Source organism: Bombus pyrosoma, linkage group LG14 (assembly GCF_014825855.1).
Source record: "Bombus pyrosoma isolate SC7728 linkage group LG14, ASM1482585v1, whole genome shotgun sequence".
Classification (NCBI taxonomy): domain Eukaryota; kingdom Metazoa; phylum Arthropoda; class Insecta; order Hymenoptera; family Apidae; genus Bombus; species Bombus pyrosoma.
The window spans coordinates 7,304,197-7,330,504 of NC_057783.1; the positions used below are offsets into that span (position 1 = coordinate 7,304,197).

At 37.2% G+C, this 26,308-nt stretch overlaps 1 protein-coding gene across 8 annotated transcripts in view; it reads left to right on the plus strand.

Moving 5' to 3' along the window:
* Window positions 1–26,308, plus strand: part of LOC122574775 (thyrotroph embryonic factor-like) — a 100,728-nt gene that overhangs the window by 21,298 nt on the left and 53,122 nt on the right. The window contains exon 1 of one of the 8 annotated variants that reach the window (XM_043742776.1): window positions 11,874–13,069. The exons of 6 other annotated variants lie outside the window; for them this stretch is intronic. In XM_043742776.1, coding sequence (XP_043598711.1) covers window positions 12,778–13,069 — 292 coding nt within the window. In that variant the 5' untranslated portion in view covers window positions 11,874–12,777. Of the gene's footprint in view, window positions 1–11,873; window positions 13,070–26,308 lie in introns of those variants that run through there. One more of the 8 variants, XM_043742777.1, reaches the window with a different exon arrangement.

A 26,308-nucleotide genomic window follows, 5' to 3' on the forward strand; every position in this document is an offset into this window, starting at 1 on the left:
GATCCGGCACTTTGTGACTCTTATCTTCTCTGACATGGAACATATACATTTAGTGTAGTTTAATGGCAAAACAGGCGACAGAAAGGTGTGACAATGTTTTGTTACATAAAGGGCCCTGTTTATCAATTTAACATTATTCTTATCTAGTCTATTGATAGCTAGTATATCGCTTTGTAATTACGCCTGTACGATAATTATACATTCATTGTACAACTTCTTGAGAATGCAGCTAGACGTGTACAGCTTCGAGTATCAACATTTGGTGTGAATATGAAGAAGGGAGGAAGAGACGTTTGTGCCTTCTCTTCGTGCTTCTTCTCGCTGCGAGACAAAGCTGAGATCATCAAGATGGAAGAGCAATGCGAGGTCGAAAACGTGTGAATGAAATCCGTGAAGGAGAACTAACGCGAATGCGTGTGAACGACGAAGAGAAAAATGAATTATTTATCTCTTCATTTGTTCATATCGATCTTCTCATTGTGTCAATTCGATGCGCGAGAGACACGTTAAGTTGCGAAAATGAGCGACTGAGAATTAAAATAACTACACACACGCGAACCAAATAAACATTCTGCGTTGTCATCCAATTTCGACTCACAACTGCCTTCCTTGTCAGTTAGCTTCTCTTGCGAATATTCGTAAGCTGTCTCTGTCTTTGATCAAGTATCGTTGAATTGATCAAAGTTGAATTAATCGAAGAACAATTTATTGATGATGATGGACGATAATAGAATTAGTCGATAATGCTAAGACTCCAAACTAATAAAGAAACTGACCGAATAATTTACTATTAATGTCACGCAAACCGTCTTCGTAAATGAATATAAAAAGTCACGGCGAGAAAAGAACACGCTTAACGGCACATTACTGAAACGATCGTATTCACGCAAATGATAATTGCTCGCGGACGACGTTGTAATTAGTAGTTTTAAACTTCACCGCAGCATTACGGCACTTCTTTGCAAACGTACGATCACGTTCCATACTAAGCACATGTTTCATATACTACCTTCATTCCTCCATCTTAAACGCAAAATATTAAACTTTGTTACCCGCTAAACCATAGTCTTCGAGAGAAAAATGATCGAGACAACGTATGATCTCGTTTATTATATATTATTCAAAGTGATTTCCCTATAAAGACAGTGTATTTTCCAAATCTTTTTTCTACCTCTAGCACATTTTTTGTAAACTCCACACGATTAAAATACGGTTATTCGAAGCGTTCTTTGTCACATGGCCGCAAACGGCAGAGAACTAGCGAGTCGCGTTACGTGGGACACCCTGTATACGCGATATGACCTTATTTTCGAGTTATAGCTTATTTTGTGTTGCAGCAATCTTTTGCGTAGATAAGACCAAGAATTGGAATGTTGGTGTATACTGCTTTTGCTGCGTGGTTTGAGTGTCGTGCGAGCGCCGCGTTATGAATGGAGCAGTCAGTATAAGGCTGCGTGCACACAGGCGACCGTCCTTCTTTCTTTCTTTTTCTATCAAGAAGAAGCAAAGACAGACATACAGATCACGCCGATATCGCACGGTAAAACGTCGCCCGTCGAGTTCCCGCGTAAAAGACTCGCACGTCCGGTGCAGCAAGATTATTCCGAATTTATGGTAGTGGCGTCGTGAAAATGAGTTATTCACAGAAATTGCGAAACGACTGACACGCGTCTTACGTATGAATTTGCTGAGCGTATTGCCGTAAGAACTCGGTATCTGTATAATATACGGCGAACAGTTTCTAAAATGCCCGAGAGGGAAATGTTTCGAAGAAACAACGCGAAAGAGGCTGCAACTCGAAAACCAAGTCGTATCTGCTGTACATTTATGCGAGTTTTTCTTCTTCGTTTAGGATCACAACCCCGTACCTTTGATCCGCATAGCCTGGAACAGCCTGTATAATTCATATCAGAAATTCTATAGATTTCAACAAAACTCGTAGCGAATGGAAAAAGCTTGCTCTGTCTGGTCATTTAAATGGAAGAAAAATTCATTTGAAAGATCGTGCGTACAAGTAGATGATTCGTTTTCAAGGATACAAAGTAATTCCGAAGCTCCGCGATTTCTACCGCTTTTTACATCAGAAACGTGTGTAATTATCGGAGACGAGGAAAGAGTAATTACGCTCAACGTTCGCATTTAATTGGTTGACTTTGCGTTGGCGAAATAAGAGGCACGAACTTTGCCAACAAAAAGAAAAACGTGTCACTTTCAGAAACTAATTGGACCGAGGAAAGAAGTTCGCTGCTTTCTGAGAAAACTTGCGATATCTTTCAATATTAACTCGTAATTATCGCCAAGCTTCTGACTAGTAAGAAGCTAAACAAGGGGAGATCATCTGTTCTTCTTCCATGTTATATTTAAAACAGTAGCATAATTTGTGTCTTTAGCGACCGATTTTAAGGCTAGATTTAAATAAAGATAATAAAGGAAGGGAAGTCTGATATTTCTAATGTTACGTAATTAATTAACATAGACAATTAATATATAAAGCAATGACGCAAATTGAAATCATTTCAAGTTTCTCGCCTTGAGAGGTATATAATAATCTTGAAATTTCGTAATTTTCTTCGAAATTTGTATTCTCAATCCTCGAAAATCGAGGCTTCACGCACAGTGAAATACATTTTCATCCTGGTTCGATCCTTGGACGCGATCTCAGCTCGCTGCTTCGTTAACGTGCATTCCGTGATCACAACATATGCTCTGTACACGTCGTTTCTTTAATTGTCAGGTGTCGGTAAAACATACAGGCTCCTCCGCGTAATTTATAACATAAACGCTTTATGACGGTAGCAACATCTGCTCGTCAGCTGTGAAGTTATCAATTCTCGAGTCTCTATGGTGAAGAAAAGTCGTAACCCCTTTGTCCATAGGATATAACGACTATAAGGAAAGAACACGATAAGTCACATTTGCTGTCCTTTTTCCGCAGAAACACCTTTGACATTCAGTTTGCTGTCAGTCGGTAATAAAAATGTTACCAAAATTGCTCTTTAATTTCAGACATAAATATGTATGTATTTTTTCAACTTTCAATGTGTTCAAAATGTTGCTGTTTAGTTTTCACGTTGCTTGCCTTAAATTACACATTTGGCTTTTACAGAAGTATACGTATTTTTACACTGTATGTATTTTTCCATTCCATTCTAAATTGCCAGCATGTCCTAACAATTTATGCGTTTCGTTTAATTTGAATTTTAATTTAATACTGATAATTATGTAAAATAATTGCGTGCGTTTTTCATTTCCTTTAAAATTGTCACCGTATTGCTGTGTATTAATATACACAAGACTTCCACAAAACTGACAATATTTTCTCAGTGCTTTGAGATATTGCTTAATAATTATATTTTCGGTTTCTACAAAACTTGTTCAATTTATCAGCATCACGTGTTCTTAGAAAATCTACGTCCTCGGACTCGATAGCTCGTTTTCATTTTCAGTTATTTCTATTCGATCGCAGAGTGGTATTAGAATAAAAAAATCGATAAGAACGTGCTCGTCATGTTCTTATCATGCGATCTTCGTATACGAAGCGTCGTTCTTAATAGATTTCGTTGGTCAGCAGGTTTAGACAAGGTCAGTAAAGTAGCGTTAATGTATTTTAGAAGAAAAATAGAAACAAACAAGGAGAAATATCGTTGGACGTTGCGAATATCGTTTGGTCACGAGCATTGTGATACTATTTTTAAGCGCATATCGAATGTTCCACTTTCGGACCAGCACATAATAAATTGCTTTCTCTTTTGTCCGCCACGGTATTTTTGGATCTTGTCAATGCAATCGTTGGTTTTGCCGATTAAATAAGTCGCGAAACGTCACTTTTCAAAATGAAATATAATTGCTCGATTCTATTCTTCGTTTTTTCCCGTGTATGGCTCGATTATAAAAATTATTTATGATCGATCATTGTTCGTATAAAAATTGCAGATGATAAGGATTTTACGAGTTGATAATTTCTCCTCTTATTAAGTCATTAGCGTTTGGATTTTATATTTCTACGTTATCAGGACTTTGCTATTTATCATTCTTACGTTAATATAATTATTGTAATAGCAATTTTCCGTATCCAAGACACGAATATTTAACGTTCTCGTTTCTACATGACTCGTATTAGAATTCTCTGTTTCTAACGTACAATTTTGAGTATTCTAATTACGCAGCCTCATATTTGTAAGCTACCAAAGTTTCCATTTTTAATTCTTAAATCCCTGGTATATAACAAATGAACAAAGGAAACATTCGTATCTTTGAAATATTAGTTAGATCAACTTTCAGTATATAAATCATTTCTTAATATTAATGGCGACAGATATTATTCGATATTAATAGCAACGTTAGATCCATAATCAATGCAAATGTTACAAACGAATAAAAAGAAGACATTCACAACTTTGAAAAATTAGTTAAATTAGCTTCAGTTATATGAATCATTTTTTAATATCAATAGTAATAAACATTATTCGACACATTTAACAAATACTAAAATTAAATCCATAGAATTACAAACGAATAGAGAATGCATGGGCAAATTTAAAAAAAAATTATATAGATCAATTTCAGCTATATGAATCATTTTTTAATATTAACAGCAATAAACAGTGATTCGTATGAAACCTAAAGCTATTCAGTTATTTTTACCATTGATTCGATTATATTCAACATATCTCACTGAAGCAAAACGAAAAAAAAAAGAAAAAAAGAGAAGAAGGAGAAGAAACAAAAAAGGAATCAGAGTCAAAGATTTTTACCATAATTGTCCACGATTTCACGGGAGTAGAATTTCACATTTGTCAGAGTAGAGTTAGCCTTGGAAGATCCAGGGGCCAGACATGTGAAAACGAGAACTTTCGGCAATGGACTTTCTCCTCCTAGTGAAATGTGCCTTGGCCGTTTCTCCTACCGCGGCTCCGGAATCGGTTCGCCACTCCATTCGCCCTCTTTCTTGTTTTTCTCACTTGGGAAGGGCCGTTCCCAAAATTTTGTCAGTAACTCGGCCATGAAAAGCAGCACGCTTGGCCGAAATGGGACCGCTTTCTTCCGGACACCCGTTAGACGAGTTCCACATTCTTATTTTTTTTTTTTTTTCGCGCTCACGTTAGCCACTCCCGGTGAGCAAATCTCGATTGAATAAATCTGCTCGCATACTTTCTTCCCTATTATTTTAGTCCTCTTTTTCGGATTCTTTCTCCCCTCTGATTTCTGCAAGAAACTTTTAGGCCGGTGCTTGTTTGAAAAACATGTGTCGATCAGATTTCGAATCTTGGAATTGTAGAGCATTGGATAACACATTGGGAGCTTTTAATTAATAAAGTATTTTTTGTAGGATGTAGTAACATAATTTAAAAAAAATTTTCTTCTGGAATTTTTTTTAGAAATTTTTTCGATGATCAAGGTGACTAGCTGGAAAATCTTTAGAAATTGTTTGGTTTACTATTGAAAGATCATTTTTAGAAATCGATTGTAAAATATTTACTCTGATTACTCTGATTTTTATGCAGCTTATTATATTAATTTCGACACTTTGCTGGAAAAAATTTTCTGAAATTACATAATCTACGAATTAGATATAATATCTAATACACACTAACATAAAACATCTCCATTTGCTTTAAATCTACTTTGAATTCTCCAACGTAGATCAAGGAAAATGTTTAATACGTAGTTCCAAAGAATTATAGTAAGTAAAGATCATAACAACGAAATTCCATCGGAAACCGAGAAATATCTCTGAAATCACGAAGCGTAAACAAAAATTCTAACAACACGATTTCTCTATCCGTGATTTACAATCACAACAAGTGTTTGATCCATCGGTATAAATCGTTCTATTATGGTGGAATCGAAAAAAAGCTGGCCTAATTCACGAAGCAACCCTGATTCCCGGGTTGCTTACGAAATATGAAGAACGTGTTGCGGTAAATCAGTCGGAACGTCTCGCCTCTTTTCTCCTTCGTTCGTGATACACCAGGAGTGAAAGGAAGCGGCAGGATCAACAGGTTGTCTCGATTCCCATTTCGTGTAGCATCGTTAGACCGTAGCAGCAGTTTAACCTTTAGCCGGGAAACGAAAGCGTCTTTGCCCGCATCGAGATCTCCGGCCTCGTTCGAAAAAACCAGACATCTTGTTATACTAGTTTTCATCGTTTCTGACGTCGTAGTATTGGCACAAAGTAGAGTACGAATTGATACAAAGATTCGTGTAGATACGTTTATATATTTCTTTTGATAAGAATAGAATCATAATTGAGTTTATGATCGACGGAAGAAATACAGAGAGATTTCTTGAGTAAACTGTTGTGAGTCAATATAACTTGATACAGATTTGACATAGTAATAGCAAAAATGTATTAGGATTCAATATATTTGACGTAAATTCAATATACTTGCTTCAGATAGATAGAGATAGAAACCATGGTTGATTTTTATAATTAATAGAAAAAATGTAGGGAGATTTCTGGCTAAAGTGTTAAGATTCAACGTGCTTGATATAAATTTGATGTAGCAATAGTGAAGTATTAAGATTCATTATAGTAATGGCAAAGTACTGAGATTCAATATATGTACTTTGATAGGGATAGAATTTTAAAATAAAGTATGGCAGTGATATTAACTTATGCAATGCAATTTTATAATTTCATATTTTTTAATATAGTCTGAAGAAAATACCAAAACTGTGGTATACAGTTCGTCAATCCTAAATTAATGATTAGACTGCGGATTCTTATGCAAATTTATATTCTTATAAATGTAATCAACATACTGGAATCTAAGTAGAAAATTGTTTTACCTATATAAGTATTAATTATAATATTATAGAATATTAAATAATTATAGAAATATTCATAGAATACTAAATATTATAGGGAATACTATGCTTTCGGTATTTTATATATTTTTGCATGTTACCTGCATCTTGCGCATTTTTTCAACTTTAAATTTCTCATGAACGCACAAAAATCTGCAGTCTACACAAATAATACTTAGACTTGACATACATTGCATTTTTCTTTCTCTCTCTTTTAAAGCTCTTCGCTATCAATTCTCTATTGAGAATTCTAAGTAGGCTTGATAACGTTAATTAGCGGCGCGAAGGTAACTTAGACGCTTATTAGACTAGACTATTATCATAGTATATAGCTATTGTAGTATACATACATGCATATGTACATATAATGTCTGTAAATAATAGGCAAAATATAGGTAGTTAGATCTGGTAAACGGATTTCGGTAATTCGACTGGGATAAGCCTGAGGCTAGTACTTTAAACTCGATGAGATTTCCAATGAAAATTCCCGCAAAAACAATATTGAAAAATATTTGCGAATATCCTCGCAAATTTCCCTACTTATCTCCGACCTCCACGAGTAAACAAGGAAAGAAGACTAATATTTTCGGGATCCATTCATTGTGAAACACGTTACCTCACCTCGACACTCGCTCGATCTGCCATTATCGTAATCCAATTAGGTCGATGACACAGCAGAAGTCGATTCATCGTGGCAAAACAAGCATTCCAACTAAAAAAGGTATATCATCTGTTGGCTGACAAAAGGGAGGATGTACAAAGAACAGGGAGGAGGATATACTTTTGTTGGTCGGAGAACACGAAGGCGACGGCGATGAAAATAAAAAAAGGGGGAAGGAGAAGGATGAGTAGAAAGGATGAAAGAAGGAAGAATGGGCGAATATAAGGAGGAAGAGACGACAACGAAACGGAGGAGGAGAAAGGAATCCTTCCGTGACCCGCGCGAGGACTGCTGGCTCCTCGTGGTTTCCGCGTTCGCACAACAGGCATCGCGTTTTACGGGTACGGGACCGGTTCACCGGTGATTCAGAGCTTTATGCCGGTTCCAGCAGAATTAACGTCGGCATCTTCCCTCCACCGTTGCTTTTTTTCCCTTTCTCCAGCGAGGGAGCGACGAAGAGAAAGGTCGTCGATGCGAACGAAAACGAAATGGGAACTCTTCCAAGTTGTCCGGTGTAGTAAGAGCCATCGTTTTCTTGCAGCCGTATACGACAACACCAAGATATTGCTCGTTTTCTTTGATTTTCCCGTTTTTCTGTCGCGATGATGAAGCGTTTAATGGAGAGTAGGCGTGGTAACAGCTTGCTTTAGAAATAGTTTACGATTTGGTCGGTATCTAGGTTCTTTTTTTTCAAATTTGGATATATATGGAAAAGGGTTATTTAGGAAGGTAAAATATCGTTTTAAAAAGTGTTGCAAAAAATTCGAAGTATTTTTAATACCCACGGTAAAATGAATCTTGAGGCTAATCCACAGCTAATGAAGCGACAGAAAGTAAATGGTAAACAGTTGAAAAAGAAGTTTAATTCAATGTCTATTAATAAGATATTCAAATAAGGAAAAAGGTTACGAAACTAGCAACGTTAAAAAAGTTCAACTTGTGGTTTGGCTTTGGGTTACATTAAACTGTAGTAGACGAATCAGGAAATAAAAGTGACGAAATTTAATACGGTTTATGGCAGATTGAGGTTCGGATAATTTCTAAATTGAAATAAAAGCATTTATCATTGTTTGAAGAAGGTCGAAGATATCGACTAAATTATAAAGTATTGCAGGTGTTGAATAATTGAAAGATCTTTTATTCATTCATGCTCTATATTTGTTTTAGATAGTTGAACATTTCTCATACAACGTATGTGTCATATATGCATAAATATCTTTTAAAATCGGCGTAGCATAAATACTTCGAGGACACCCGCTGTTTCGTTAATATTTTGTATAAATATTTTGTATAATCAGTTTAGCATAATTACACGTATAAAAGGAAAGGAAGAGTAGTAATACTTGGTAATATTAAAAAACTGAGCACCATCAGAATTCGAGAACTTTTAAATATACCTGATTCGTGATTTTAATTCGTGATTCTGATTCGTGATCGTATCACTTGGACAGAAGTGATATTTCAAGGAATTCTCACATGTTCGTGGAAGATTCATTTGTAGATACGTGTAAATTCTTCTAATCAATGTGAGGGAATTCTACATTACAAGGATGAATGAAAAGATGCGATTAGCTAAGATAAGGGGAAATTCCCAAGTGACGTGATAAATTACAGAATTAGCTCCACATTAAATACGTTAATTGCATTGAATTATAATATATATGAATTATTATAATGTTCAGTTGGAAAATTCGTAGACAGTGAAACGCAATTTTGAACGTTTCTGAATCGATCATAAATCTCTTTTACCGGTCATAAATTAAGAATTGAAATTAGAAATCGAAATTAGGAATTGAAACTAAATATCGGAATTAGAAATTGAGATTAGAAATTGAAATTAAAAGCTGAAATTAGAAATCGAAAATAGTCTCCGGTACTTGAGACGATCTAAGGAACACGCGAACAGAAGGAGGCGACAGTGTGGTGCGTGGCCGTTAGAATCTTTCTTCGGCGAGGAAACTCTCTCTGCTCCCCACCTTGGAACCACCATGAAACGGACCTGTCCCCTCTCGAACGCCACGGCGTCGCGGTATTTCGCCACTTTCGATTTTACACGGCGAGTACGGCCGCTCCGTTACTGTTAATTTCATGGATCGGTCACGATCGAAACCACGCACCAGGAAGTGGGTCGGGCCCGACATAGAAAACGGGGACAGTATCAACTATTCTCTTCGTCCGAAGCGTCGTTTGTTCCAGTTTTCCCTTTTTTCTAACTCGTCACGCCATCGAAACGGAAAGTCATCTGTGGTGGCCTTCCATCACAATGATAATTCTATGAGCCGCTAATCTTGAAAAAAGTATTTGCAATAGCTGAAGGAAGTATTTGAACGTTTATCAAAAAGCTCTTTGATGCATATATCGTGTATGTATTATATTAAAAATATTTTGAAATTTCATTAGCGCCGTGTCATGATTATATTGGTGAAATTTGAAAGCGTCTTAAAAATGTACAAAAATGTATACACAAAAGTGTATTTGGTAAAGAATTAAAGAATTAAGAATTATAAAATACGATATTTTGCCTGAATATCGAGGCTTATTAATTAAAATACATTTTTAGATTTGTTTCAAACTTCACCAATGCAACGATGGCAAATGAATTTCAAAATCTGGAGGTATAATACGCGTATAATATGTTCATGGAAGGTTTGTACAGGTGCTCGAATACTTTCTTGACTTATTACGTGTTGTAATCCTGATTTTCGAGCACGGATCTCGTTTGATCCTACCGCTGCGACTTCTTACCAGTAGAAAGTTCCGAACTGTGGTCGGACACCTTCGGTAAGAAGCTAGGGGAATCGATCTGCCATTTTTTCTTCGATTATAATGGTTTTTGCGCTGGAATTAGCAGAACGACGAGTCTGAGGTTTCTCATTGTTGCTATTTTTGTTTCATAAATTTAACTTTATCCACCTTTACAATTATTTATATACTGTGATTTTAACGTTGAAGATTTCTAGGTTTAGTAATATCCGCAACTGCCCAGCGACAATGCTTGGTAATATAACGAAATGTACATGGTTTAATCGAATAATTTTCGCGAAGAAATATCCGAAAATGATCGGACCCCGAAAAACAAACAAACCCACCTCTAACCTACTATTCTCGCAACGTCAGAAACAGAAAGGTAGGAAACACAAAAGACTTCATCAACGTCATAACGGAACTCTGCTGGAAGACTTAGAAACTCCGAACCAACTCAACGTCGCTGTGCTTGCCATTCTAAAACACCCAGAGAGATCACCGCGGCCCGGGGTTTCGCCTCGGAACACGGAAGCCCCGTTTGCTTGGAAGCCCATTGGCTGTCGTTATTCTGCGAGGAAAACCGAGAAAACCACTGGCGGAGAACGCGCAAAGAAACAACCAGTCGTAGAACCTCCCTCGAAAGACCGCGACCTAACCTACAGCGTGCGGGAAACTACCCTTACGGGCTTTCTTATTCGCCTCACAAAACAATTCTTCTATAACCTAGCAAACTCTGCGCGTATAAGAAAGAACAACGACGTAGAGGGACAAAGATGGATAGAGTAGGAAGTGGCAGAATCTTGCGCGTAACAATCGAGTAGGGAAAGAGAGAGAGAGAGAGAGAGAGAGAGCGTGGAGAGGGTGTATGGTGGGAGGTGAGGGCGGGTAAAAGCGGATGTTTGGTGAACGCGAAGAAGACGACGGGTACGAACGGGTTGTGGAGGAGGGTACGGACGTACGCGCGTGTGTACTCGCGAGAGAGAAACGTCGCGTGGTCTCTTGGTAGGGAAGCTTGGATATATCGAGAGAGGGAGTGACACGGAGAGAAGGGAGAGAAAGAGAGAGATAGAGAGAGAAAGGAACACAGATAGCGCGGTGGAACGTAGGAACGTTGGCGAGTGGCAGTGTCTTTCCGGACGCCGCAGCTTCGAGTCACGCACGCACGGTTTCTCCCTCTCTTTCTCCCTCTCTTTTTCTCTTTTTCTCTCTCTCTCTCTTTTTTTATTCGTTCCTGTCTACCTGTCCGTCTATCTATCCACCTATCTGTCCCTCCCTGCCCCGTTCAACATTTTACCCCCTCTCCACCCCCTTTTGTATACATACATGCGCGTATCCTCTTTCTCCCTCTTGGTTAACGTTACCCTCTCCCTTCTTCCTGAGAAACTCTGTCCATCCCTCTTCACGGTCTCAGCGAGTCTGTCTTGCTCTCTCTGATTTCCCTTGGCGGCTCCACTCTGCCCTTCCTCGTGCTGTCTCTCCCGGTCGGAACTTCGCTTCTCAGGACGACGTCGAGGCGCGTGATCGTCTCTCCCCCACCGTTAGGAACGCGGCCAGCGAGCCAATCGGAGCTACGCTTCCGGCTACGGTGACGGCCCAATGGGCGAACACCGGCCACGGATAGACGCTGACGATCGCTGATTTTGACAGTCGACACACGACGACGATAGTAGTACACCGTGCCCGTGGCTGGCCGCTGCCTTCTCTCCTTCCCGGCCGAGAACCGAATCTGCTCTTCCTCCGGGAGGTCCTTTCGCGGCCCAACGGATCAGCGGTACGTTTCAGTTCTCCGACGAGGTTCAGTGTGTTCGAGGCGCGTACCTCGGGACTTGCGCGCTCTGCGTCTCGAATACCGGATCATCGGCGAGCGACAGAAATCCTCCCATCGGTGTGTTGATTTTGAACCAACGAACTGTTGATGTTGATTTTGAACGATGATCTTCCGCACATGAATTCGGTGAACGGTCGAGGACACCGTTGCAAGAGGGGAGAGATAGGAAGAAGGAAAAGTGTGGTCGAATCGAGATCACGTGGCCGAAGTTGAGATCCAAAGATCCCTGGGAAGTTGCAAGATTTTTGATAGCGAAAGACCGTTGTGGCCCTTTGACATCATCGGAGTTGCAATTTTCCTCGTAGTTCTCCTCTCTCCGATTCTCTCCCTCTCTTGTCGACGATTCTCGGCCTGGTGACAAGTGTCCGTCCAGTGGCAGCGCAAAAAGACTGCGCGGATGACAGCGAGCGGATAAAATTACGCGCAGATGCTAAGACAAACAGAGACAGTGGCGACCGCGAAGCCTCGGTAGTGTGTCCCTAAGACGATCCTCGACAGATCTGATAAGTGCTCTTTGCTTATTTTAAACGAATATCACTCTAAATCGAATCGAGCTAGTCGATAGAGACGAGGAAATCAAATTGTCGAACTTTCTGCTTCGATCGTCAGATCGACCGAGGGAACCGAACTCTGTGAGTGAATTTGGTTGTCGTATAGTAAGAGGAAAAGACTAACTGAGTGACAGGGGAGACAAAGTAAGGGGTGATTTAAATGCTCGCGTGAAAGCAACCGAATGAGCTGCGTTATGGAGTACCAGCAATTGCCGCCACCGCCGGTACCAGGCGTGCTGCACCAGGCGCATCATCAGCAGCATCAGCAACAACCGGTGCAACCGCCCCATCCTCACATCGTGGTCGCGCCTGCGCACCAACAGCAACCCCAACAACCACCACCGCCACCGTTACCGCCCACCTCGCACGGCCATCAGGTGCACGCGCCACTTCCGCCCATCCACGAGGACAGCACCAGCTCGCGTTGGAGCCAGTACCAGCATTTATGGAGGCAGCATCATGTATACGTAAATGGTACGAGGATTCTGTGTTTCGAGGAATTTGAACAGGTTTCATCAGGTTTCAGGTTTGGTAGGAGGACGTTTGCTACGATTGTTAGGATTGCGAGGTTTCCAGTTTCAGCATTTGAACGGCACTTTTGTGGCTACATGACGCGAATTTCTTAGTTTATGGACTTTCCGGATTTGTAAATTTTGATTTCCAGGATTGTAGAATCTTAGGATACAGGTTTCTAGATTACATGATGTTAGTATCGTAAGCTTTCAGATTAGATGTCCTCGAAAGTTGGTTTTTAAGATCGTTGAGTCTTACGAGGAGACAACGAGAACCGCGTAATGTCGAACGAGTCTGCCGTTTCTGCACATTCGATGCTTTATATTGAAGTTGGTAGAACAACGTGAAATGAATTTGAACGCGTTACTTTTGTTCTCCAGAAATTAATCGACGAATTGTGTCTTTGGTGCGTCAATTTCGTATTTTTCAAATGTTCTTATTGCGATTGCCAGACACAAGATTGAAAAATATGCGGAAGCACTATAATAAATAAGAATAATCGAAAATTGTTCAAAATAAATTACAAAAATTTCAAAGAATACTTAGTAAGAAGATAACAAAGTGTATAAGGAGATACAAAAAAATTGTATTAGTTTCTCAAAGTCATGCGCTTAAATAATTTTAGGGCCGTTTTGTCATCAATCTAAGCCATCGAATGCACCTGCAGCCAACACATTCGAGAGTAGTTTCTGCTAACTCCTTCTGGTTAGCTTCTCTTACCATATCAGAATTACAAGATTGTTGACAGTGTGATACAATTTCGAAATTTGAGTATTTAACGTTTCAAATTGTAAGTATCTTTAGCGTTCGATTTTTAATATCGTGCAATCTTAGTTTGTTAGTTGTTGGAATTGTAAAACCGTCGATTTTTTTTATGTTTTTAGTGTTCCAGGATCTTAAATTTTGATTTATAGGGTTGCAGGTCTTTCAATTCTCGGTATTTTAGTAATCTTGGTTCGTAGAGTCGTATGTTAGCAGAATCATAGATTCGCGATCTTTTCATCTATAGAATCGCCAGTGTAGCGGTTCTTAGAGTCGCAAAATCTCAATTTTCCACCTCGTGCATTTATCTATCTTCCCGCGCAGTAGTTCCTAGTTAAAATCCCGTTAAGCAGTATATAAGATCAAGAATCTTCATAAATCTCTCTATAAACTGCTGTAACAAGTCGTAAATCCATATCTTAAAAAATACTCCGCTGCAACGTGCTGATTCTGCTGCTTTCCAGCCAGTCGTATTTTTCTATCGTTAAGAGCATCGCACCATCGATATATCGAACCAGTCTGATTTCCAATTCAGAAGAAACTTCGAGATACGAAATTATCCAGCAACGAGAACAATCTTTCTGTTCCTACATTTTAACTGATAATTTTTGGATCCTCTCGTAAGATATCGTTCATACGTTTAATATTAAAAACAGGGCTGAAATGGTCCTTCTTAAACGGTGAAATTATTCCACGAAATGATAGGACGATTTTAGGTAATTTCCGTGATGCATCACATTTTTAACAAACCCACGATATCGATTCTTATTCTCGATTAAAGGCACATTCCTTTGTTTTTCGTTCTGGTGCACGTGGATGCATGGAAATAACTTTATTTATATCGATAATAGCTAGTTGATTAGATGTAGACTGTCTGGCACTGACATGTGCGGCTGCAGATCGCATTGTCGCTGTACGTGTGCGCTGAAAATGGCGATGCTCTGAACACCAGCCTAAAGAAAAGCAATAAAAAAGAAAAGGAAAAAAAGAGACGCAAAGATGTAGAGATAGAGAGAGTCACGTAGGTTTCGACACGTGACAAACGTGGAACAGGTTTTCGTCGTTTTTCTCGGCCAACTCTGTTGCAGGAAGAGTCGAGCATCGCCTGTCGAATTACCTTTTGTAGCAAAAATTACTGCATCGTGTGTCTATATTCGCGTTATCTCGCCATTAAACATGTAACTTAATAAGGTATGAATATTAAAAAACCACGGTCGCCTTGTTCACGTACAGCGGTTGACAACTTGTCTAAAAAAAAAAAAAAGAAGAAGAAAAAAGAAAAACTGCTATAAATCACAGACAAGGATTGACGACGTTCTATAAAAAAAAAAAAAGAGAAAAAAAAGGCAAGGTTTTTTGAAACTAGAAAGAACTTGATTTCTCAACCTTTTATTCACATCACAGTTTCTTCCTGCTTTTTTTTTTTTTTAGAATCTTTCTGTGACAAAAAAAGCCGCGTTAAATTAGAACGCGAAAGATCACAGAGTATTTTCAGAGTATTTTCAATTCACAAGCCATTGATCGTTTAATATGATCGAGGATAATGGTAAATCCAAAATGAAGTTCAATTTTGTTAATATCCCTAAAACATTATCGTTAGAAGACTACCTACCTACCTTCTTTTTTTTAGTAGACAAAACAAATCTATATTCAACCTCCATTTGTTGATTCATCAGGAATACGCGTAAACGTATAATTAATTCGTACACGTGTTAAAATTATTCAGCTCGTTTTACAACTGGTTTCGATATCGCAATAAAAGTTGGAAGGAAAGATTGATACACAACGATAGATTCGCTTGGAGGAGGCAGAGTGGACCATTCGGTTAATTCGAAAACATGAAGTTGATTAGAAAGTCGGAGAAGGATAACGCGAGTTCGCGATAAAAGGAGAGAGTAATCGCGGAATAGAAACGCCCACCTGTTGCTTACACCAGGTTGCCTACATTTTATCCACAATTATCACGACGTGATCTATCAGCTTATTTAGCTTAGATCATTCCTGTAGAGACTTTCTCCTTTACTCTTTTTCCTCAACTTCTTCATATCGCGAATCACGATCTCGCAATATAAATAATTCCGATGTTTTCTCCTCGGCTGATATTTTTATCGACTTATCGTCCGAAAAACTGCGCTTCGTACCGATCGAGATTGATAGCCTGATATGCGATGTTTAAAATCTTGGAATTTATTTCATTTTGAGTTTCGAAATTCGGTTGAGTTATATCGGCACTTGGCATTGATAGCGGCGCAACTCATAAAACTTCAAATTTGCTTTTATCGAATAGAGGGTCTTACATTATGTTTCTATATTTATCATGTGAAACGGTATATTCATAATTCCATCAGTTTTGCGTCAGAGGGCAAAATTATTACTTGTGCCGCAATCAACCTGGCCTTAGCTTTGCAACAACACTGGCTCGTTTTCAGTTGTTTTGTGACGCTGCAAGTGGCGTATCTCGTGTCAACTCAGCCTTATTATGTCGTTCAAATGACTCACGAAGATTTCTTCGTACATTTTAAAAAGCCTCTCCTATAAAACGAACGCTTTTTTAAATTGTGTCACGAACGTTTTTTTAGCGTTGACAGGCTGAAAGGAAACGCGATCACAAGGCTATCCAATTCTCATTTTCATAATTGCATAAAAAATTGAGAAAATCAGAAGATTCTTTATTTTATCACGCAGATATTTATAAAATTATATCAAAGTGTATTTCCGGGTGAGAGCTATTTCTGTATTCGTGATTAAAAACACAAAATCAAGTCACGTACGTAAAGAACACGAGAAGGCGATAAAGAGCGTAATATCTGACAACTTGTTGAATCTAGAATTGAAGAATCTAGATATATAGAAGGAGAATACATATTTATTTCTACAAAGGATTAAAAGAACAATCTCGATACTGACTGTTGAAATTTGAATTGCTTGCTGTGTGTTTGCCCGTGATCTTCATACGTAATATTGCACACATGAATCTTTGTTGGATTCATTTTAAAGAGAGAAGATGCACTCGTAGCATTCTCTTTCAAAACTTTTTGTTTCATGAAATTCCCCTGACAATAATAATGATTTGTCATGTTGCAGGTAGGAGTTTGATCTCAGCCTTTTATTTTCTTCTCATACATGGTATCCTCGTATTTGTAGTTTGCACTTTGAGTTTGCGATGAATCTATTAGTACTGCGAAAGTTAGTTATTAACCAAGCGGAGGTCCGAGTTAACGGGTTCGAAGATGGAGCGTGAATGAATCATACGTGTCCACATGCGAACGTGTGAATTCACCTATGCACCTATCCTACTTGCGACGGAATCGACTCAAGGCTATTAACATTTGCATCCTCCCACGTTTCCCACTTGAGCCTCTCTGTTTTCTGCGCTCGTCTGTTTCCTCTTGGCGTTCGCTTGCTCGTACAAGCATGTAGAAACACGCTGGGAATTAAAGATCCTTTCATGTACCTTGGAAACTTAAAAGCTTCTGAAGCTTGCTCTTAAAAGCGGCAAAAATATCGAATATATCGGAATATTGAAAACTGTTCCTTCGTAGAGATCAGAGAATTATTCTTAAAAAGAAAACTATTCGCTAAAAAGGATTTATTTAAATTTACGTTTTAGATATCAGATGAGTTTTATGAATAATTGTATAAACAATCTTATATCCATATTGGATTATTCGGGAAGATTTGTAGATTATAGGACATAGAAAAATCTGGAGGAATTAGCATTTCGTTGAACGACGTGTGTTTCTTTTCGCAATTTTTTCCTATTTCCCGAATACCACCGTGACAACTTTGAAATTTTATCCGACCGTCTATAAAGAAAATTGCAATTATGACGAGCAACTGGCTGTTTTTCTTGGATTCGAAGTAGATACAGCGACTAAGGTTGGAAGCTTCGCGAGAATCCGGGAAATGAGTCGGAAAATCCAACCGCGTGAAAGGCGATGGACGCTGTGAAATGGCAATCGTGCAATTGGCAGCAACAGGCTGGAAGAACTTTTAGACCTCTGTTATTTTTAACACGTTAACTGCTTCAAGAAGCTAACGTGCGCATCTCGCTTGGCCGCGTTTAATAGGCCTCGAAATATGTCGTATTATCGCATGCTGGCAAGTTCAATACGATCTTCCTTTTGCTATTTTCCTCTATCGAAAAATATTACGCAAATGATCACAATTTTTCTTTTTCCCCTTAATAAGTTATTATTACGATGCAACATATCTTTATATTCTTCGTTTAATAATCAACGTAAGAAGAGAACGTATTTATGTTACAACGTGATACATCTTTTCGAACTTTGTATTGCAATTTTCAAAATACGTTGAAATTTTCTAATCATATTATTATGACTTGGTAAAACATTGTAATTTATATGAAACGGTTTCTCGTAGATTAGAATTCCGAATCGCCGAATACAAAGCCAAAAAGAAACTATTTGCTGACATTATAAGTAAAATGTAAAATAAAATATATGGATGTTACTTGGAAATCATATGTGGTGTTGTGAATGATAGTAATTTTGATATCTTTTATCAAACATACCTTATCCATAGGGAATCCATCGTTTGAGTAGCAAGATGTTCATGCCTCTATCTAAAAACAGACAGAAATTATAATTATAATTGCAATCCTCTTTGTAAGTACCACCTCTCCGAGGTAACTTCAAATCGTTTTAATAGCTTATTTGACTTAAAATTCTAAAACTTTCGGGGAGAATCAACGGAATAATCCATAATTAATAACCTGTTAATTCGCCGATCTCGATAATTTTTAAATTAATATATTTCCCGCTAATTTCCCCAATTAATATTAATCTCCATCGCTGGAATGGTAAATATCCTTATCTCCATCTAAAAGCAGATAAAGATTACAAACTGCAATTCTTTTCACCTCTAGTTCTTAAAGATCACAAATCATTGCATTATCTTATCCGATTAAAAATTCTGAAGCTCTCACGACGAGAATCAGACGCACGATCTCTGACCAATAACTCGTTGATTCATTAATCTTAACAATCTATAAATTAACACCCAAAAGCAGCGAGAGATAACAATCGTAACCGCGATGCTCTTGGCAAATAAAAATCACAAATTCGTTGTTAAAGATTACAAATCACCGCGTTACCCTGTTAAACTTCAAATTAAAAAATCTCTCAAAGGTATGATCAAACGCACGATCTGTGGCATTTGACATCATCGATCTTAATAATCTTTGATCTTGATCCATCGTCCGAGATAAAGTACGTGTTCGTATCTCCGTCTAAAAACAAAGAAAGATTACAATTAGACCTGCGATGCTCTTAAAAATCACAAATCATCTCGTTACACTGTCTGACTTAAAATCCTAAAACTCTGAGACAGAATCAACCTAGACATGATCTATATCTAATAACTTGTTCGTAAATTGTTGATCGAAAGTAGAGGAAAGAAAAAGGAAAGCAATCTGGATTTGAATGTGAAGCGGCAGAAAAAAGAAGCTTTGGTGGACGAACGCGTTGATCGATCGTCATTCGACGTCGTTTAACCGCTCGTTTAGACAGTACATAGTTGCGTCCATGGCGTGTGTGCAACACGCTCTTCTAAACACTAAACGACCTCGTGAGCTCATTGCAACGGCAGTGTGCCGGCGTTGTTGTCGGGTGTGAGCGCGTCGAATTGTCGCCGGACACAATGGATCCCGAATGGGACTGCTTTCAGGGGCACAATGCCTAGGGATGGGCGGACCAGCCCGTCCTGCACTTTGACGTTCGTTCCAACATGACAATGACGAATCCGGGGATCGTGTCATTCCTCGAAATACACACTTTTTAATCTATTACAACATTAAATTGTCCTTATGTAATGCTTGTTCTACGTTACGTTTAATTAGAAATGGTTTTGTGGTCTAACGTCGAATAGATGAGGAGGAACATCCATAAGAGAAAGTAAGGGAATATAATGGTTTGTGTGAAAATCTGCCAGCTAGCAGCGAGTTATCGTTGTGTATCATCTTTGTATATTTTGTGTCTTTGGATTTTTTATGTTTTCAGCTTCCACAATTTATTTTGAATGATGCTATCCCGGAAGACTAACGAGGAATTTAGACGAACTCCATGGCATAAACTAGGATTTCTAAATACGAATTTCTGTTCGTCTGTTTCCTTTTGTTTAATCCATTGAAAAATTGATAAAAAGCCGAAAGCATAGATTTAAACTAATGATAAAAATTAACTAAAGCAACTGTCAAACCGCCGATTTTTACGTATTTGTGAAAAATTTGAAGATGCGGAAATGCATAGAACGAAGTTAATTATACAACAATATATAAAATATGCAAACTATAGTGCCTGTTACGATGTATAGTAGGTAAACTAACTTTTAACCCATGTGTCAGTCTTTCCAATTGTATTCGCAAAAATACGAATTCGTTTAAATATCCACTGTTTGATTATCATCAACGTGCGAGAATTTCATCAACATCAATCAATCTAAAGAATTGCTTATATAAAAATTCTCCAGGCTGAGATTGGCAATTTAAGAAAAAGGAGATTTCATTTCTGAGAAATATGTTCCTTTTTTTTTTAACATTAGCACTATCCCAACGAAGAACCAATTGATATTAAATAGAGAGACTTGGTATTCCAGTCTGGTGTGACTATTACAAATTCGATTGCATCATATTGCAAGTAAAGTAACGCTCAAGAAGCATAGCATACTAACAATAAGTGTCGCAGCGATGAGTTTTTAAGGAAACGTTCGCTCTGGCTTCATTATTGATGGAATAGTATAGCGGTCTCGCTTGTTTACTTAGATTTCCTTGTCTGCTCACATGCTGGCATTGAACCATCTTTTCTTTCCGTAGTGAAGTGGAATTCTGTACTGCGTTTCAATTTTTTTCTAACGTGTTTTTTGAAATTCAAGATCGCGAACTCTATTTTATTTATAATAAATTAGAATTTCATATTTCTCTTCAGTTTCTGCTGTGATCATCGTAGAATTCAGAATAACAAAACTTCGCTTCGTCTACGATATTATCGGCTTGCTTGGGAAAAAACGATCTAAGTATAAGAGTTGTAACGTAATATAAGTGTCTCCGCGTCATAATCCTTGACTAATTAAAACGACTATAAAATTCTGCCGGCAAATGAAACGGCCATACAACACACAAGACAAGGCTCTAATATAATCGATAGTGCGAGTCGATAGAAATTAATATCAGGAACGTAGGCAGTTTCTCTGACGCAAAGTGTAGGCCGACCTGCGACCTCGATTTATGTAGCCGTTTACGTCGCAGATTAGACGACGAGTTTTCCTAAAATCGTGTCTTAAATTAAAGCCCCGTTGACGAGTCTTTGCGAAACGAAAATTATACTTTGCATACGTCCTAAAGTTCAATTCTGTTCTCGTATGATTGATACGATTCCTGAGAAACCGCGTAAAAGGTATATAATGTATATGAAAAATATTGTCGACTGGTTTTAAATATGAAAACTCGCTACAAGTCGCATAAAAGTATTTAATTAAATCTCCATTTGATTTTTCATATTATTCGTTCGAACATATTTCATGTTCTGCAAACTTAAAAACAAAAATAATTATATATTTACTTATAAAATGAATTATCCCTTGTGAAGAAAATAAATAATATGTCACTGATTGAAGAATACGAAGAGAAAAACAGACACGTGTGCTTATTAATTAGGTTTCATTCCTTACTGCTTTCTGACAGTAGATTCGGTGGTTCGCGCCAGACACTAGAACTACGCTATGACTCGAAGCGTAAAATAGAAATGCCAAAAGAAGGTTCTGAATGTAACAGAGTATATTCCATACGTTTCAAAAAAAATCGTTCAAATATCAAAAATGCTTCCATAGGAAAAATTATTCAAGTACCAAGAGTATGTTTGTGAGAAATGGTGATTTTGGATCTATTATCGTAGGTGTGTAGCATTAAACGAGCGTGATCGATCGGCGAAGGGCCTGCTTTTCTAGAGCAAGTGTGTCCCGCAACGAGTATGTCACAACGAGTTAGCTTTTTCCTGAAGACCGTGGCACATTGGCCGTCACCTGACCTTCCCGAAGGCCGCGCTTTAATCCTCGGCCTAAACGAAGCCGTAAGAAATCGCTTCGTATCTCTCTCGACCACGTCCACTCGCGTTACGTGCGTTCGTTTTCATGCACGTGTTACTCGTGTGCACGCGTTGCTTTCAACTTTACACACTACGTGTCTCAATTTTACGTTTTAGGATCTTCACAATTTTTAATTAAAATTAGCATATTTTATGCAATATTTATTCTTTGTGTATGAACTTTTGACTATAGCTTATTAATTTGACGTGGAAAGAAGGCAGGGTTTGGAAATGCTATTTCTTGGTAAATTGGTATAGTTTTGGTAATTGTTTAATTGGTAAAATTTGTTATTTGGCGATTTATGTATCGATAAATTTTGATGTTTAATAATTAATTGTATTTGATATTGCTTTCGGTGTTTGATAATTGGCTGGAAAATATTGTTTGGCAAATTGGTATAATTTTGATAACTGTTAAGTTGATAAAATCTGATAATTAGTAATTCATGAATTGATAAGTGTTGGTATTTGATAATTTGTTAATATAATATTCAAAAAGTCATCCTCTAGGATAACGATAGATATTACATATTGAATTTGAGTTTATTAAACTCCTTCTTTTCGATAAAATTGGCTCTGAAATATCTAGTTACTTCAGAAAAATTCAGCGTTTAAGGAGACACCCGAGAAGTGCGATTAGAATTTACATCGTCGCGCTGACTCTGCTGTTCACTGAATAGTCTATTAAATTTCTAAAAGCAAACATTTTCAAAAGTTGTTCAATTTTCCGCTTAGTACCGATGAATGTTCTTCGAGACAAATTTGGAGATTGTGAGAACATATTGATAATAATAATCAAGCAAAGATCTTAATTTAGTCTGATAGTACTATAATACTACATATATATTACTTGAAAGTTTACGAAAGATAACAGAAGCTATGACGACTAGAGATTTGGACGCGTCTTGTGATACGGACTCAAGATCCATTTTATGCATAGCATGCAACTCGTGATGATAAGAGTAGGCGATTATGACGCTAGCATATGTTTGGAAAAGTTTATAAATCGAAATCGTAGCAAAAATTGCTTTGAAACAGCTTTCTCGTACGCAACTTCGCACAGTGTCTTTTTCTTCTAAATAAAAGTGTAGATAATTTTCTTTCATAGTCAGAGTGTATGGAATTTTACTTCAATCAACGATGAAATTTAATTCAAGCCCATTGTCTAATAAATCATTTAATTAAAATTATTATAGAGACCTTTCGATACAAAATAACAGTATTATATTAAAAGAAAAAAAAATATATATATATTTATAAATTGCATTTTCTAATGAAATGAAATTCTTAATAATGATTTCCCTTTATAATAATTTCTAGTATCTGTATATACCATATATAATTATATAATATATATGTATATATATGTAAAAATACATTATATACATATAGATACTGAAAATTCTTATAAAAGGAAATCATTATAAAGAATGGAATTCCTTTAAAATGCAATTGAAATTCCCATACTTCTTAATAAATATTAATTTTCATGAAATCATTATCGTTGAAATCTCTCGTTAAGCACGAATTACCGAGTATTAAGTACGAATCGTTTGATCTACGATTAACAATGCTACATACATATTAACACGATTAGATCCATAAAAGGCAGTGGAACGAGAACTGTTCGCAGTCCGTGCATTTCGATTATTATCTGTGTTTCCTCTTACGTTCATTACGTCGGATTATCGAGTTTTGCTGCATAACAAAGTCATGAACGTACGAGTAGAACCAATGACAATCACAATATAGCTGTGCGTATGTGTCTGGACACGTGTAACGTAAACCAGCAATTATCGTAGAAAGGCAGGGAAAGGAGAGGGGATCAAGAAAAAATAAACACACAGCGATTTATTCTCCTGGTTTCATATAAATATCCTCACGCGGTTTTTTAGAAGCTCGAATGCGATGAACTCCATTAACGGCCTGCTATTCGCAGTCTAATATATTCCTTACTTTTTTAAAAAAAAAATATATATATATATATAGATTCAACATCGCATCAACTGCAAGGTTATTAGCGAATGAGAAGGATTTTTAATATAGTTTCCTCTTCTATGTTGCAATATTTTAAGATCTTATGCAAGTTGATCATTCTCGTTTAGTTTGGCTGGTTGGTAACGGAATTGTTAAAATTGCTATGCTTCTTCTTTCTTATTTGCATTTGAGTAGAAGAAACGGAATTTGTATGGAGAATATAAAAGGAAACAGAATTGTTGGATATAATTGGGACTTTTTCTCCTTTCAGTTCAATTTTTAACTTTTCCAAAGCTCGAACGGTTCTAGGAGAAAATACAAAACATCGGTCTTTCCGTGTCTCGGAACTTTATTGCCTTTAAACGAGGAAAAATGAGAGATTTTGCACTGCCACGTTTACAAAATTAAAAATTCTCCGAAGGAATGTACCGATTCAAAAATTAAGACCAGCAGAAATCCTTAAACATCTCCATGGACATTTGCGCTTCTACTGTATCTACTAAATTTCTAAACGTATAAACGGCAAACTTCTTAAACCAATCGCGCTCTTAATTTAGAAAAAAGAAATAAGAGCAGGAAGAAAAGAATGTATAACTATGAGAAAATTTCTAAAATTCTCTGAAAAATTCAGATTTTCTCGAGTAAAGAAGCAATTATAGGATTACTTGCAAAACTCAGAAATGGCTTATGGCTAGGATTACGAAGAATCGCGAATCTTCCTTTCATATCTATTCATAGAAAAGTCGTTAGACACGGTATTAGCAGAACTTTTGATTAACAATGTGTTATTCCTCGAGTTGACGTTCGAAGAGAGGGAGAGAGAGAGGGCGAAGAAAGAAAGAGAGGACTCTGTATATACACATAAACAACGTGCAGCACGCGTGCATCCACGTGCTCGCCCGTCCACGGAATCTGATCCGCGAAATTGGATTTTGCTTGAGAGCATCGATCGCTAGAAAACGATTACTCAGGAGATTTTGCACTTTTTTTCGCGCTTCTTGTTTCTTTCATGGACGCTGTCCTAACGCTTCGCGTACGAATTCCGCCATCCGATCGTTTTCAAACTGGTGAATAATTACATTCTATCGAAATCGAAGCGGAATTGAGCGTTATACGAATAGAAGGTTGTTAAACGATTTGGCGTTAGATCTTATTTTTAGGAAATTCTCGATATTACCTTCTTAAAATTATTATGCTTTTCGATACGGAAATTTATTCGTCGGAATATTTCGATTTGCTTGGGAATTAATGAAATGATTTTCCTTTCGAGATTTTTTCTCTCTGCACGTTATATCTCTTTTCTTTTTCATGGGTATCTTTTTGCTGCCTAATATCGTTTGTTGTATTTTGATTTGCTTAACAGTGATTTTGTTAAATATTATATTTTCCCCGAGATATTATATTTTGACTTGGTAGATTTTTCTAATAATCAGAGCATAGTTCATCGCGATACGCGCGCGATATCAGTTTTTATAATAATACTTTATAATGTTTACACAGCAATGAACTTTATGTACATAAAGTTCTACAACGTACGGATAGATTCTGCAGTAGAAATTCGGTTAGCAGTGGACGTGTTAATAATCTCGTACAGCTTGTTTAAATATCTGCGATATACAATAGATAGATGAGTATAAATGATCAAAGGATACAGGAAACATCAAATGGCAGAGGTATTTAAGTCAAAATTTTATCAATCATCTGCCTGGAATCGTAATTAACAAATCTTCTACGTAAAAGTGATTCTAATCTTAAACCGTAATTATCATTGTCCACTTCTGTCTTACAACCAGTCGGCTTTCTGCGATATTAATGAAGCAACGTACGATTTTTAATTCGATAAGGTAGCTTAGAAAGAATAAAATAAACTGTACACGAGCACGACCGACATGGAAGGAAAGCTTCTGTCGGTTAACATCGTACGATGGAATTACTGTTAACAAGCTGTTATTAACTGCTCACGCAGAAGCAAAATAAGAAAAAAAGAGGATGCGTATTGATCGAATGCAAAAACAACGGAAAATAACGTTTCACGAAGATAGACGGATAAACAAAAGTTAAACAATCGTTCTGAGCCAATAGGAGCTACTATTTAAAATAACTAGCTACATATTGGTTTTATCGAAAAACGTGTTAAATGAATTACGTTGCATTTCAAGGCATTTTAAGGCTCGACGACCGGATGCAATTTTATTTTCTGATATTTTATATTTTTCGATATATCGAGGTGATCTTGGGTTTCTTAAGTGACATTGTATATTTATTATAACGTTAGTCGATGCAGTTGGGCATACTCTACAAGAAAGTATTATCTTATTTATACTGAAGAATCATTCGTTTGGCGGATATTTTGACTTATATT